This window comes from Melospiza melodia, chromosome 20 (genome assembly GCF_035770615.1).
Source record: "Melospiza melodia melodia isolate bMelMel2 chromosome 20, bMelMel2.pri, whole genome shotgun sequence".
Taxonomy (NCBI): domain Eukaryota; kingdom Metazoa; phylum Chordata; class Aves; order Passeriformes; family Passerellidae; genus Melospiza; species Melospiza melodia.
The window spans coordinates 12,633,009-12,648,305 of NC_086213.1; the positions used below are offsets into that span (position 1 = coordinate 12,633,009).

General features: G+C 44.3%; 1 protein-coding gene across 1 annotated transcript in view; it reads left to right on the plus strand.

The window, feature by feature from the left end:
* IFT81 (intraflagellar transport 81) overlaps positions 1-14,882 on the plus strand; it is a 37,154-nt gene extending 22,272 nt beyond the window's left edge. Inside the window, exons 11-18 of the mRNA XM_063173095.1 lie at positions 3,359-3,508; positions 5,152-5,280; positions 6,368-6,457; positions 7,378-7,464; positions 8,723-8,794; positions 8,880-8,965; positions 12,551-12,596; positions 13,500-14,882. Of these exons, the coding sequence (XP_063029165.1) occupies positions 3,359-3,508; positions 5,152-5,280; positions 6,368-6,457; positions 7,378-7,464; positions 8,723-8,794; positions 8,880-8,965; positions 12,551-12,596; positions 13,500-13,682 (843 nt within the window). The 3' untranslated portion in view covers positions 13,683-14,882. The remainder of the gene's footprint in view (positions 1-3,358; positions 3,509-5,151; positions 5,281-6,367; positions 6,458-7,377; positions 7,465-8,722; positions 8,795-8,879; positions 8,966-12,550; positions 12,597-13,499) is intronic.
* Positions 14,883-15,297: the final 415 nt, after the last annotated feature.

Genomic DNA, 15,297 nt, shown 5'->3' on the forward strand with positions numbered 1-15,297 from the left:
GATTTATCTGGGATTTGTTCTTTGGAGAAAACAAGCTTTATCCATTTTCTCCTTTAATGATAATCTTGGAATAAGAACCTTGTGAAAACTTCTCCTGTGGCAAGTGTGAGGTTAAAGAAGATGAGGTGAGGAGCTTGTAGTGAAAAGCCAAGGCTGCACAGGGGAGCTGGGCTCTGGTCCTGAGCACAGAGGGCACCAGGATGTCCTTTCCTGCAGGGGATGACCTGCCAGGCTCTGGATGCTCCTGGATGCCCATTTTTACATCCCTGACTGGATTTTTCTTTAGAACTGTTATGGGAATTCCTTCACTAAGTGTGGAGAGACTGAATCTGGTGATACCAGCCTCTTCCAGATTCCAATAAATGGAGAAGCATAAAGGAGGTGCATTGCTGGATTCTTCCAATAAAAATGGAGCATAACCCAGGAAATCTGCCCAGGGATGGTGCATGCCTGTGTTCTATGAGAAATTAAAGTCCTGTTTTCATTCACTGTGTTCCATAATCTGCATTCCAGGCTTGTTATGTTACAGTCACCCATAAAAATAGCCAATGGAAAAGGCAGAATCTTCGCTTGCTTTCCCTTGGATGGTTTTTGTGTCTCCAGGGGCTCTGACTGGGCTGACACAGGCTCCAGGCTGGTTTGCTTCCCCTGCTCCCTTAATGCCAGCACTTGGTTCTCATCCAGTCATTTCATTCAATTGCTTGGGAAAGAAAAGCTGCTGGTGGCCATGGCCTTGACTGGAACATCAGCCATGGGCAGATCCATGGGAATTCCAGGATGAGCTGCTGAGGTTGGACACAGGGAGCAGCTGCCTCGGTCTGTGGGAAAATGCTGCTGCTCAGGAGTGGATTCCTTTGGGTACTGCACTTGAAAGTGATGTGGCCAAACAATGTTATTTCTCTGTGAACTACTCCAATTATTGAAAAGACTTTTCACCACAGTAAAATGCAGTGTTTTGTGGCATTGATTTCTCATGTACACATGAGGTGTATAAAGCCTCAGGAGCAATGCTCACACAGATGAAAACATTGGTATTTTATACCTTCTTTTCATTTTTGGAAACCTGTGGATTGACTCCCATCTTTTAGGCTGAATAAGCCCAATTTTGCTGTAAGATCCCTACAAGCTGTGGATTTAAGTAGAGTCAAATCTAAGAGCTCCAGCTCAGAACTTGGCCCTGGATCTGAAGGAGCCTTCAGTCAGTGAGATTTTGAGGAGCTAATCTGTGCTGCCCTTGGAGTAAATCAGGTCTTTGAACATTTTGCCAAATTATTGATTGACTTTCTACACAGATGATCACTTTCCTACTGTTGTTTATATCTGTTTTACCTTGTTTGCTGCAACAAAAGCTGTGTGAAAGGTTTAAGTTTGCTTTAAAAAGCCAGAGGTTGTGCTGACATGCACCTCCTAAAAGGAACAGATTTCAGTTGTCACTGTGAGCAACTTGTAGTTCATTTGGGATGAAATTTGTATTATATATCCTAAGTTAATCAACTAATAATAGAACAGTGGTGGAATTGGTTCGTTAATCAACAAGATCCTTTGACTTCCATTGTAAAATACTTTATGCTTTGAATATTGAATATGCAAATACCCTACCTCCCACTCGAGCTATTTTCAAGACCTTAAAAGTGAAGAGAATTATGGTTTGCTTTTCATCCTGGGATGCACTGACAGAAGATCATTCAGATTTGATAGCTCTGTGTGGTCACATATTAAGTTTAATCCTTTACCTCATTCTTTATTATATTCCACTGGTCAAATGAAATGTCCCAAGGATCAAGACAGATGGCTGTGCTTCCCTTAGGTTTTCCTCAGCTGGTTGGAGTGATTGCATTTATACTTTTGTAATCACTTGGAAATCACAGAAAGCTTGGTATTGTCTAAGCAATTAAAGGAAAGGAAAAAGTCTTTTGTATAAATGAAGAGGATGTGATTGAATTTGCTATGAAAAGGAATGAATTTGGTGCTACTGTATTAAATGTGCCAGGGGCTCAGGTGACCTTGTGTATCCTTGTCCTGGGTAGTAGCAGGATGTAGGATGTTATCCCAAAGCCTCACAGAGGCCAATCTGCATAGAGCACATTGAGTAATTTGTGGGTTTGTTCTTTCACCAAAAACGTTTATAGCTTTTGGCTTTAAAAATAGTTCTGGAGCGTAGCAAGAGAGAGGCAGCTTTGGCCTAGATATTGCACAGGATGGCAGATGAACAGGGTTGATTTCATTGTGGGCAGTTTGCCCAGGACACTTTTTATAGAACATACAGCTACTCTGGGGGTTCTTAGCCTTTGGTCACATTGGGGGTTTGGGTTAATTCTGTAGAAGGAAGAGGGATAATTTCACAAAAAGAAAATTTAATGTAAATTTTGAAATTTAAGTAATTTTATGTTTGAATTTCAAGCCTGTATCAGTGGGAGTGGGATTAATTTTCCTCCTGGGGCTGCCTGGTCTGTGCTCCCTGCACACACTGAACACCTCCTCATCCAGGAGCATTCTGAAGCCTGTTCTTACATCATTTACTCTCATAAATTTTATTTGCTTTGCATCTCTGGATCTGAATGCATTTTTTGAGCTGTGACTGGCATTTACCTTGTAGCGCTCATGTAAAATCCAACAATAAGAGCTGAGGCTGCACAACAGATGGAAAACATTAAAGCACAGAAAAATCTTACCTGCTTGTGTCAGCCCCTGTGTTTGTGTTACAAATTGAACACACACGGGTCCAGGTGTGAATTAGCTAAGGCTGTTGGACTGTAAGGATTTTTATTATTTTACTCAGTTTTTAATAAAAATATAAATTCTCCATTGCTTTAGATTTTGAGTGAAATAGATACTGCAAGGACTCAGCTTTTATTTTCCTGGGTTTGAAAACTTAACCAGCAATATCATCCAGGTCTGCAGGAGTCAAGGAAAGAGAACAACAAGTTTTAACTTCTGAGAACATTTAAAAAGGAATCTTTTCCCATGTCCTCTTTCCTTCCAGTTTAGCTGCTGGCTATTACCATGTTTTGGTCTGCAGGCCTGGGGCTCTGTTACAAGTGCAAATTACTGTTGCATTAAGTTTTTATTATCCATGACTCCCATAACGTTTTGCAAGGAGTATTTACTTTTCCAGCTGTCAAATGGTGGCGAGCAGAAGGGAGTGATCTCAGGCCTGCAAACGAGTGAGCTGGGACAGAAAGCAGAGGAGCTGCTTTCCTTGATCTCCCTCAGTGAACGAACGCAGAGCTGAGAATAAATAGACCCTGGGCATCCTGAACTCCAGCCCTCTGTTCCAACCAGTGCATTTGGGTGTGCAGGGCACAGAGGATAACTGTATTTATGCTGTGCTGAGGCCCTGTTGCTGTCTCTCCCCCAGTTCAAGCAGTACGTGAGCAGGCTCCGCAGCAAGAACACGCTCTACAAGAGGAGGCGGCAGGAGGTGGCGGAAATCACGGCCGAGTACGGGATCCTGCAGAGGACCGAGGAGCTCCTGCGGCAGCGCCACCAGGCCACGCAGCAGCAGCTGGTACCCTCAGCTGGGGCTGCTCCCTGCTTCCTGCCCTGGGAACGGCCTGAGCATCCCAGGGACCCTGCTGGGTGTTGTGTGTCACCCTGAGCTGGGGCTGCTCCCACCCTTCCCTGCCCTGGGGGCAGCCTGAGCATCCCAGGGACCCTGCTGGGTGTTGTGTGTCACCCTCAGCTGGGGCTGCTCCCACCCTTCCCTGCCCTGGGGGCAGCCTGAGCATCCCAGGGACCCTGCTGGGTGTTGTGTGTCACCTCAGCTGGGGCTGCTCCCTGCTTCCTGCCCTGGGAACGGCCTGAGCATCCCAGGGACCCTGCTGGGTGTTGTGTGTCACCCTCAGCTCCTGCTGCTCCCTGCCCTGGGAACGGCCTGAGCATCCCAGGGACCCTGCTGGGTGTTGTGTCTCACCTTGTGCTGCTCTCCCTGCCCTGGGAACGGCCTGAGCGTCCCAGGGACCCTGATGGGTATTGTGTGTCACCCTCAGCTCCTGCTGCTCCCCTCCTTCCCTGCCCTGGAACAGCCTGAGCATCCCAGGGACCCTGCTGGGTGTTGTGTGTCACCCTCAGCTCCTGCTGCTCCCCTCCTTCCTGCCCTGGGAACGGCCTGAGCATCCCAGGGATCCTGATGGGTGTTGTCTGTCACCCTCAGCTGGGGCTGCTCCCCTCCTTCCTGCCCTGGGAATGGCCTGAGGATCCCAGGGATCCTGCTGGGTGTTGTGTGTCACCCCCAGCTCCTGCTGCTCCCCTCCTTCCCTGCCCTGGAACAGCCTGAGCATCCCAGGATGCTGCTGCCATTATTCTAATGTGTATCACCCCCAGCTCCTGCTGCCCTCACTGAAGGAGTCTTTGGGGTAGAAAAGTGATTTTTGGCTCTTGACTCTGAAGCTGTTGTACTTTGTGTCCATCAGGACTGGTCTGCAGCTTCTTTTCAGACTGAGGGGCCTGACTCTGCTTTTTAAAGTGGATGGTAAATCTGTACAAATTCTGCTTAGGGCAAGGCTGGATGCTTAAATTACTTTTTGGTATCCATAGATGTAGTGAGGGCTTAGAGAATGGCCAGCAGCAAATAGGATCCAAGTTACTGCTGTAAAATATATAGGAATGGTATTTAAAGAAAGAGCAGGCAAGAAGGAAACATTCTAACCCCAGAATATTTAGAAGAAAATGTCTTTAAATTTAAAACTGGATGAATCTTCCCTAAGCCAGAAGGATTTCTGCTCTGGATAACTGTAGGCATCCCAAATGCAGGAACACTCTGTGGTATTTTCTTCCAACCCCTGTTACCAAATTCTTGTTACCAAAATACTTTACAAAATAATTTGCTGTATCTTCTGATCAAGCAGACAGATTTTTACACATCAACTTCAGAGCCTGACCTCCAGCCCATTTTGCTTTGTGGAAACTCTCTGTTCACTGAGCATTGGATGACCAAATCTTGTATTTACAGAGGGGCTTTATTGTCATGTTCAGGCATGAGATAAAATCTACTTTTCTGAAAGCTAGGTTAATTATAATAAATTGATTAATAAAATAAATTAATTATAGTACTTACCCATTCCACTTCTTCACAATATTTGGCTCCAAGAAGGAATTTGCTGTTTCTTGGTTAGTGGACTCACATGCAGCATTGATTGTTTGTGTCTGCAGCAAGCAATTGAGGAGAAGAAAGGAATCTCTGGATACAGCTACACCCAGGAGGAGCTGGAAAGAGTCTCTGCAGTGAAGAGTGAAATGGATGAAGTGAAAGGCCAGACTTTAGATAACATGTCTGAAATGGTGATTTTTGTCTTAAGCTATTGCATTTCCTCAGTTTGAGTGTCTGGTTCCTCAGCATATGAAACCCAATTTAATGTTTTTGTTTGGGTTTATAAATTTCTTTAATCTGTGTTTATATAAAATATAAATATTTATAACAAAAACATCTGCAAAGATAATCTTGACGAAGTTTACTAAAAAGTGCATTTATTTTCTTTAAAGTCTTGCAAATAAATCCTTATTTTCTCTCCTTCAGAAACTTTAGGGATATCAAATCTTCTTGTCTTTGATTTTTTCACTTTTTTTTTGTAATTTCAGAAGTGGTTTCATATTTGTTCTTATTTGACACGTTATTTGAAAGAGACGAATGGTTTGAATCTATAATGGAGGCTTTTTCTAAAATGTTTGTAAATCACTGGAGTTAAGCATTTGTTGAAAAGATACTTAATATGCTTAAAGAGCTAAATAGCTTGTCTTTTTCTTTATAGCCTGATTTTCAATTGCCCTTAGAACTGTCATGTTTTAATTTACCTGCCCACATAGCCATAGAAGCAAGAAAGAACTTGAATTTCTAATTTAAAAATATTATAAGAGAGCAAAAAGCAAAATAGCATCTTTTTAACTCATTAGGGCACTTCTGAAATACAATGGTGTAACTAAAATAGAATTTCTCTCAACAGAAAGGTGGATGCAATTTGAATTTTCAGTCTAAATATATCAAAGTGACTCAGTTTTAGCATTTTCAAGCTTTATTTAACCTATGCAAGTGTATTTGTTTTCTTAAGGATGTCTTCCTTTCTCTGAGCCCCTCTGTGCATCCCCTTCATCTCCCCTGCTCCTTCAGCTCTTTGGTGTCTGGACTCTTTGGGATGTCCTCAGTTGGAACAGGGGGAGCAGAATTTGCCTCATTTGTGGGAATGGCCCCACTGCCAGATGGGCTTTTCTCCTTCATTAATTAGGCCTGAACTTCAGTTGGATAATTAAGGTTTCATCTCACATTTTTTCTCTCTGTATTTTGGTTTACTTCCCTTTCTTTTCACATTCCTAATTAGACAAATGTACAATTAGGGTTATAGAGTTAATGAATATTATTTTTTCCCTTTCTCAGGTGAAGAAGCTGAATGCCATGGTGGCAGAGAAGAAGGCAAGCCTTGCTCCTGTCATCAAAGAGCTGAGGCAGCTGCGCCAGACCTGCCAGGTTTGTGGAAACACTCCTTTCTTTCTGTGTAAACCGTGTCAAACCCACAAATAAATCCAATTTGCAGATCTCTGAAGGGCTCTACAAGGACATGATCAACTCTGAGGGAAAGCTGGAAATAGCAGAATGTGTCAACAGCGTTTGCAGCAAGCAACGTGCTAAAGGTTGGGATTTGTAAAAGCTGACAGTGCAGGCACAGAATTCAGTCCTTTATAGCAATTTAAAAAATTACTACATCAGGGAAAAATGTGAAAAGTCATAGTTCAAACCCAAAGCAAAGCTAGTTTCACATTAGTTGCAAAGCTGTTTCTGGATTTCAGCACTGGTGATCCCAACCAATGCTGTTTTTCTGAGTGGATTGCAGATAACTTCTCATCCAAATGTTGGCTGCATTGATCTAATTCCTGCTTTAATCTGTGGCTCTGACAAATTTGTCCATTTGTTCTCAAAATATTATAGAGAGCTGGGGAAGAAAAGTCTTTTGGGTGTACAGCTGCCATAAGTTGGCTCATTACCATGGAATTAAATAAACTGATGTATTTATCTATCAGTGAAATTTCCAAAAATCCTACTTTTAATGGTTCCATTCAAAGTGCCGCAGATGAAATCCAGCAAAGAGGTTGATTGTGTACAAGTGGAAATCTGGCTTTTCATAGGGAACACTTATAGTGATCCTTTCTTAATGTCTATTTTTATATTTATTTGTTCTTTCTTCTTGCAAACACAGCCTTGTTACCCTGGCAGGGAACAGAGGGAATTTCCTTCTCTCTGATCCCCAGGATGGGGGGTGCTGGTGGCTTCCCTGTGTAACCACAGTGAGGGTCACACTGCAGGAGCTGGGGCTGCTGTGTGAGGGGCCTGAGTGTCACCTGCCAGCCAAAGGAAGATTTCACTTTGTGCCCTTTTGCTTTTTCACCAAGGAATTAACTCAGGAATGTGAAGAGAAGAAGATGCAGTACGACAGCTGTGCGGCCGGGCTGGAGACCAATCGCTCTGCGCTGGAGCAGGTGAGGGGGGCTGGCCCTGCCTCCTGCCTCCTGCCCTGCACTGATGCTGGGCTGCAGTGCTGCCCTGCCTCCCCAGCACGAGCAAAGCACAGCTCAGTGAGGCAGGGTGACCCCAGGCCATGCCTGCAGTCACACAGCTCCTGAGCAGCAGCACGTGGGCTCAGGGTGCAGCTCTGACCAGCAAGGATGTGTCTGCCACAAATGCTGCTGCCCTGCACAGTGTCTGTCCATAAAATAAAGATTAATTGATCAAGGCAAGTCTTTACATGTAGTTAGCAGTTTCACTGCATTAGCAGCAAATTCAGTGGATAATTAATGACTGAAACTGGTGGTGAGGAGACTTCATTAAGTGGGACTGTCTTGAATTCCTGCTTTGTCTCACTCCATCACTCCTGTGAATTTTGACTGGGCTTGGTTTCTCAAGGCCTTGCCCTCAGAAGAATATACTGCAAGGTAAACAGGGAGTTTAAAGTGTGGGTGGATATACAGACAGTTATTTCCCTGCTCTAAAAGTTCCTTATCATACCAGATGGACCTGGTGTGAAATGGATCTTCCAAAGGAACTATTTTACAGCAGCAATCAAGGCTTTTGTTCTTGGCAGACAACTCAGTCATTTTCTACCAGGTGGTGACAATCACAGCCACTGACTGAGCTGGACAGAAGTTGAACTGTAGAATTCAGTTTTCCAGCTGATGGTCTGGAAATCTCACAGTGACAGAGCTCTGGAATTGCAAAGCTGTGCAGCCTGGAATGTGTACAGGAATTCCATTGGGATCATGAGGCTTTTTGGAAATGGACCATTTAGAGATGGGAGCAACCTACTATGTCCAGACTCCTCCATATAATTATTGATTGGTGATTAACATCCTGTTGGCATGTCTGTAGCTTCTAACACGCACTTTGCAGATGTGTTCTAGGAAATGCTTGTTCACAGCTGTGCCTGGCACTTCAGATGTGCTGAGGAACAGGAGTCTTGGCAGCACTGCTGAAGTGTCTGTTACAAGTCAGGCATTAATAAAAACCTGTTAACAGCCATTTTGCATCTCTGACTGTGACTGAAACTGCACATCTAAAACCACTTGGTTGTCTTTTACTCTAAAAGAGAGTTAAGAGAAGGCCAAATTTTATAAATATTTGAGAAATTATCAATTCAGTGGTATTATTGTTATTGTTGTTATTAACTCTCATGGCAACACAGGGCATCTCCTGGGAGCCTGCAGTCACCATGTGCTTTGGAATTTTATTCTCTTCCCACAGGAAGTGAAAGGGCTTCTTGAGGAGTGTGCCCAGGAAGAGAGCAACTACCGTTACATTAACTGCATGAAAAGGGTGAGAGCACGAACTGTTCACTGTGAGATGAAATGGCAATTATAACATACATCCCATGTATGTGTTTGATGTGTGCTCCTTGCAGAGCCTGGAGGTGCAGCTGCAGCGTGCCAAGGAGGAGATGAAGGCCTACGTGTCCCCGGAGCCGCAGGAGCGGCGCAGGGCGGTTCGGTGAGCGGGGCAGGGCTCCATTCTCTCCCCTGGCAGGATTCTGTCCCCTCAGGGTGACCTGAAGGAGATTCACAAACTGGGGTTGAAGTCAGGAATTTTCTCATTGGCATTTGGGCTGGAGGAGTTCACCTGATAAATTTAGAAACTCTATAATAATCTAAAAATAAGCATCTCGGATTCCAGCCTATACTGCTGTGAATGTACAAGTTCTGTCAGACATAGCAGGAGATTTGTCCTCCCACTGGAGATTCTCAGCCCAGGCCAGGCTTTAGCTGGCAGCCCCACACCCTGGGGATGGTTCTGCACCATCCCTGAACCTCCATCCTTACCCTCAGTTTCAATGACTCCAGTAAAAAGCCACTTCCTTCATCCCATGACTCCTATCAGGACCCCTTGCCTTTGACTGGCAGCAAGAGAAACAGGAAATACTATAAATTGAGCTGCTGATTATTTTTGGTGTAGTTTTCTATTTTAAATAGAAATTTTTCCTGCCAAAGATGGAAATGTTTTCTGAGAATGAGATATTTTAGATTCATTATCTGTGCTAAGTCTAAATGTTACCATGTCATAGAGATTTTTTGCACTTAACTAAGTGTAACTTAACTAAATATTTTTGTGAAAGTATCCTGTTGAAAATTTTGTGTATGTTCAATCTTCTAATACAATGTAAAAGCTGAAACAAAGTTCAGGCAACAGTCAACAAACTGTTTCAAAATTAAGCATCAGGAAAATCCAAAACATTTATAATTTCCAGTTGGTAAAAGTGTCAAAATACCCTAATATCAAAATAATTAGCTTTTCAGAGTTTCAGAATATTGCATGAAATAGAAATTCTGTTTTCCAGAAAAGTAAATCTTAGATCCTTGTTGACAACAAAATAATCCAGTTGGTGTCAGCAGTTTTACCAGTGGCCTTTGCTTTCCCACCACAGTATTTCCTAGTCATGAAAACATTTATCAAAACAGTTCTAAAATTCATGTTTGCTCAGTTTTATGGCCATTGATAGGGAAATGTGTCAGACAGTGAGAAAACTCCAGGGATTCTCTCAGGAGAATCCATCAGACCCTTTCCACTGGTACCAGTGGAGGTCTGGAAGAGGAGGCAGAGATCACCAGGAAGGGAAGGACCAGAGTAAGATCCATCACAGAGACTTTCTGCAAGGATGGGAGGCATGGGAGTGCTCAAACACTGGGTAGTAAAGAGTGTAGCAAAGTAAGAGTAAGCAAAGAATCAAAACTACAAATGTTGGGGAGGGAGAAGATGAGCAGAGAAAAGGTGATGGAGGCTGAGAGGGCTCTTGCACCATCTCACAAAATAATGAAAGGCTGCAGGAAATAAACATTTATCTAATGAAGGAAAGATGAAATAGCACAATTAAGCAGAAGGCTGAACAGGTAAAACCTTAGTGATGATGTGAATATTCATGAGGATGAGGCAGCAGGGGCAGACAGTGGGGAGTGGGAGCTCGGGTTGGTTCACTCCAACTCAAATCCTGGGGATTGGACATGCAGGGTGTGGGATTGGACATGCAGGGTGTGGGATTGGACATGCAGGGTGTGGGATTGGACATGCAGGGTGTGGGATTGGACATGCAGGGTGTGGGATTGGACATGCAGGGTGTGGGGATTGGACATGCAGGGTGTGGGATTGACACAGAGCACCATCAGAGCCCAGTGCTGGGATGGAGCACGAGCCCAGCCCTGCAGTGCCTGCTATGGGCAGGGAATGTGAGCAGGCTGTCACCCCTCTGTGCTGTCCCTGTTTCACTGCCCCACTGTGGAAATGATCCTCCCACAGGGACCAGCCAGCCCTGACCTTGCTAAGAGGTCACAGAGCTGTCTCATTTCAGTGAGTTACAGCAAAGTTCAGTGGAGAGATCTCAGCAAAATATAAAATGAGACGATGACATTTTTCTCTAGACATCCCTTCAGAACCTGAATGTATTTTTCAGCAAGTGCTGGAATGTAAACGGAGTAAAAATGATCCATAAATAGAATTGCACTTTTTTAACAATGTATTGAACAAAAAATGTCTTAATTCAGACCCTCTTTATTCAATATAAACTCTCTGTTCCGTGGAGTCACTTGTTAGGAATGTGAAAAGTTAATTTTCTTTTCTAAAAATAAAAAGTTGTAGGGTTTTAACAAAGTTATTAAGTTACATTCTTTCCAGTCATCATTATAAATAGTAAAGAAAAACTTACTAGGAAAGGCAGAAAATCTTCTGATGATTACTTTGAAAACTCTACTTAAAAAAAAAAGAAAAAGAGGGTGTTCTGGAGGCCAAATGTGTGAGAACATGTGCTGTGTGCCAGGGCAAAGAACAGCTTCAGCCAGGATTGCTGGGATCAGTGGGACAGCACCTGGAGCAGCCTCAGCACAGCTCTGATCTGTTCTGGCTGGAATTGTCCAAGAGCAGGAGATCCCGAAGTGATCCAGCTCCAGGACCAGCTGGCCCAGGCCCCAGTGCTCCAATCAAAGTCCTGCAGTACTTGGGAGAAAGGGAAGGAGTAAGGGAACACAGAGCTTGGGGTCCACCCAGCTGCTCTCACTCCTGGAAACCCTCAGGCTCTGGCATCGTGAAGGGGAACATTTCTTTCTGGAAATCAGGATTTCTCTACTCAGAGGTCATCTACCCTGAGCACTTTGGAAAGCTCTTTAAATGAGCTGGGTTATTTGGAATTCCATTAGCTGATTCTCACACCAGAAAAATGTAACAATTACACACAAAATAGAACTGATTTTTTTTTTTCCAAATGGCTCAGTGCACAGGTTTTTTTCTATTGTCACATCTCAGAAAAGCTAAAGATAAGTGCCTGTGCTATCTGTGCACGGTGCTGTTGTGGTTTGCAGATTTTACTGCCAGGGGTCATGTGTCAGGTATGGCAGAGAGATGAGGCCACCTGGTACAGACAGAGGTGGCCAGCCAGGGCTTTCCATGCTGCAAGTCAGCATTAACACTTCTCAGCCTGTATTCAGGCCCTAAATGTGAGGGCTGTTCTGGGAGAGGAACGTGCACATTGCCACTGCACTCAGTGTCCTTGTCAGGCTGGGCTGAAAGGCCATTTCTCCTCATTCCTGGATTTTCCCCTCATTCCTGGTCTTTCCCCCTCATTCCTGGCCATTCCCCCTCATTCTTGGCCATTCTCCCTCATTCCTGGCCTTTCCCCCTCATCCCAACCCTGCATTCACAGCAGTCAAGGGCTGTGGGTCTGTAAATTCTGACACCTGTACAAGTGAGGCTGTGACTCCCCTCAGGATGTCACCAGGATAAATTAATTACAAAAGGATCAGGATCTCATCTGCATGGCCTCACTGTTGGCCTCAAGCTGGAAGGAGCAGTGATCATGCCTGCTTCAAAAATGTAAGAGACCTCAGCCAGGATCACTTTTCCCAGCTGCACAGCTGAGACAAGGAGATCTGATCCTTCATATCATGTCCAATGACAAAAAGGTTTCTTTGTGTTTCCTCTTTCTGTCTCATTTATGAACCTACCAATACTTCCATTATTTTCCATGTTTGTATCATTATTCTGTCCTGTTACACAGAACCAAATAATGATAAAATCTTTTTATGTTTCCTTTAGAGAACAGTATACACGAATAATCCTTGAACAAGAAAACCTTGGGAAGGTAAGAATGAGGCTTTTACCTTGTACAGCCATTGTACAGTTTGTATTTTTGTGGGGCTGTGGTCAGTCTTTTATAAAAAGCATTGTGCAGCCTACAAAGAAAATTCCATCACTGCTGGCATTGGTAATTAATACCCTGGAAAAGGATCCTGCTCCCTCCTCAGGGCTTGATTTCCTGCAGGGAATAGCATGGCTGCTCTAAGGGATAGGCAAACAGCTCAATGTGACAGCACATTCCCTGAAAACCATTTGGATAAGACCCTGAGCAGGGCATAAGGAACTGTGCCAGCTCAGATTTTCTGTTGTATATAAAGCAACCTGTTGAAGACAATAAATTGTGAGCCTGTCACCCTTATCACTGCTGCTAAAGGCCAGGGGATCAGCAGTGTCAGACAAAAGCAGTTGTCCAGTTTTAATCTTGTCTGAAGCTCAGATCAGCAGGGACGAGGCTGGGCTTAGCAAGTCACACCAAACAGCTTTTATTAATTTCCTTTTCTTACTCAGTCTGAGTGATTTTTACAGGTCTGGGCTGCCTCTCTTAATAATCAGGAGGGGGTTTAATTGTAAAACATGGATTTTGTGTTAGAGTATCTTGGTGTGAATCCATTGCAGGTTGTACCTTGATACTGCAAGGGCTCTGCATGGAAATTATGTCAGATTTTTAGCATAAGTTCTCAAGTAGATAAGACTAGACAGTTAAAAACCATGGAAATAGTTGTCAATCCATACAAAGCTCTAAGTCCCAGGTGTTAATGCCTTTAGCACTTGCAAGGAGTGTTATCAGTGTGAACAAAACAATATTTCCATAGCATATAAAAATCTCTGTCACTCCAAGCTGCTTATGTGAGCAACTTTTGTGGTGTAGAGCTGTTGCAAAAATCTGATATTTGTGTATTTTTAACAGAAACTACGAGAGAAACAGAAAGTTGTCCGGGAAAGTCACGGGCCGAATATGAAGCAAATGAAAATGTGGCAGGACTTTGAGAAATTAATGGAATGTAAGAGAGAATGTTTTCTGAAACAACAAAATCAAGCAGCCATTGGTCAGATCATTCAGGAAGGAGGTAAAGATAGGCTTGTGTTATGAATGCTTCCTCCTGATACCCACATGGAGTAGGAGGACTCTTAAATACTGTTGCTTTCATCAATTCTACAGTTTTTGTACATGGTTTGGTTTTGGTGCATAAACAGAGAGAGCAAAGAGCCCCTCTGGAAGCTTTTGCTCCGTGTCTCAGTGCCCATGTGCCATGGCTGGAAGCTTTGGGAGGGCTGCACTGGGCTGAACCTGCTCATAAATCTGTGTTTCAGGAGGCCAGGAATGGCATCTGCAGGGAGATCAAAGGGAAACAAATCCTCTGCAGGGTCACAGAAAACTCATGTAATTGCTCTGCCTCTCATTCTCTATCGATAAGGTTACATTTCTGCAAGGCCTGAGAGTCTTGATGTTGTATAATTGTGGCCCTCCTGGCTTGGCCCTGCTGTCCCCATTGTCCTTACCCAGGCAGTGTGGCAGCAGGAGCTGCTGGCCTGGCCCCAGCACTGCTGCCCATTCTTTCCTTGCACGGTTGAGCTCAGCTGATTGCCTGCAGAACAATCACTTGGATTCTGAGCTTTTTCCATTATCTTTTGCTGCTGTTGTTTTTAACAGAAGATTTTTCCTTGCACATTTACCCCCTCTGTATTTTCTGAAAGTGAAAATGTAAAGGGAGCTGGGCTGAAGCTTTCCCCAGGGAGGAGTTTGGAGCTGTTTTGTCTGCACAGTGCAATTCCAAAGGGATTACACACACAGAGAGGGTCATCCCAGGGCTGGAGGTTATCCATGGATGCAGATATGGCCCAGGGGTTCTTGCATCTGGCCTGGAGTGCAGCCCTGAGCTGGGAGCCTCAGGCAGCTGTCCCTGCCCTCAGAGGTGGCCCAGGGGCACAGGGATGGAGGTGAGGACTGAGTGTCCCTCACACGTCACCACTGCAGAGGAGCAGCTCCTGGCCCTGTCACAGATCAGCAGCACAGAGATAATTCTGGGGGACAGAGCTCCTGCTGCTCTCCTTTGGCTTACTGGATTCCTAGATAGGTTGGTGGGGTTTTTTATAGTTTTTCCTGCTTGAAGTAGAGTGTCTTTTTTCAGGATATAAAAAAAGTAATTTTGCTTTCTTTGATACCTAACTATGAGATCTTCTGCTGGTTTCTATATCCAGAGAGTATGGTAATTATATATAGAGTTCCTGGTTTGCCTTTGCATTAAATATATTTGTTAACAGGACTAAAATAAAAACAGGCAAAACTACATTTTGACTGTACGGTATTCTTCTTTTTTACATTTTTTAGGTGAAAGAAGGAAATTGTTGATGGCTGGGTCACAGGAAAAATGGGTTATTTAATGACATTTATTTGAGAAGCTTCCAAAGGGCTCAGGGTGTGAGGAGTGGGTCTCACAGATCCCAGGACATCCTCATGCCACCCTCCCACGCTGCCAAATAGCTGGAGATAGTTTTTCCCAACAGCTGCACACTGACCCCACTGTCCCAGGCCAGGGAGAGGAGCAGGGTGCCCCTGGCACAGGGGGAAGGAAGGCACAGGCACAGGTGGAGCTGTGCCACCACCCCCTGCCTCCAGGAGCTGATTGCTGCAGGATTCAGTGAGGCAGGGCAGGAATCCCTGCAGGGAATGCTCAGGAAAGGCCAGGCTGTGTGGGTGGGCACTG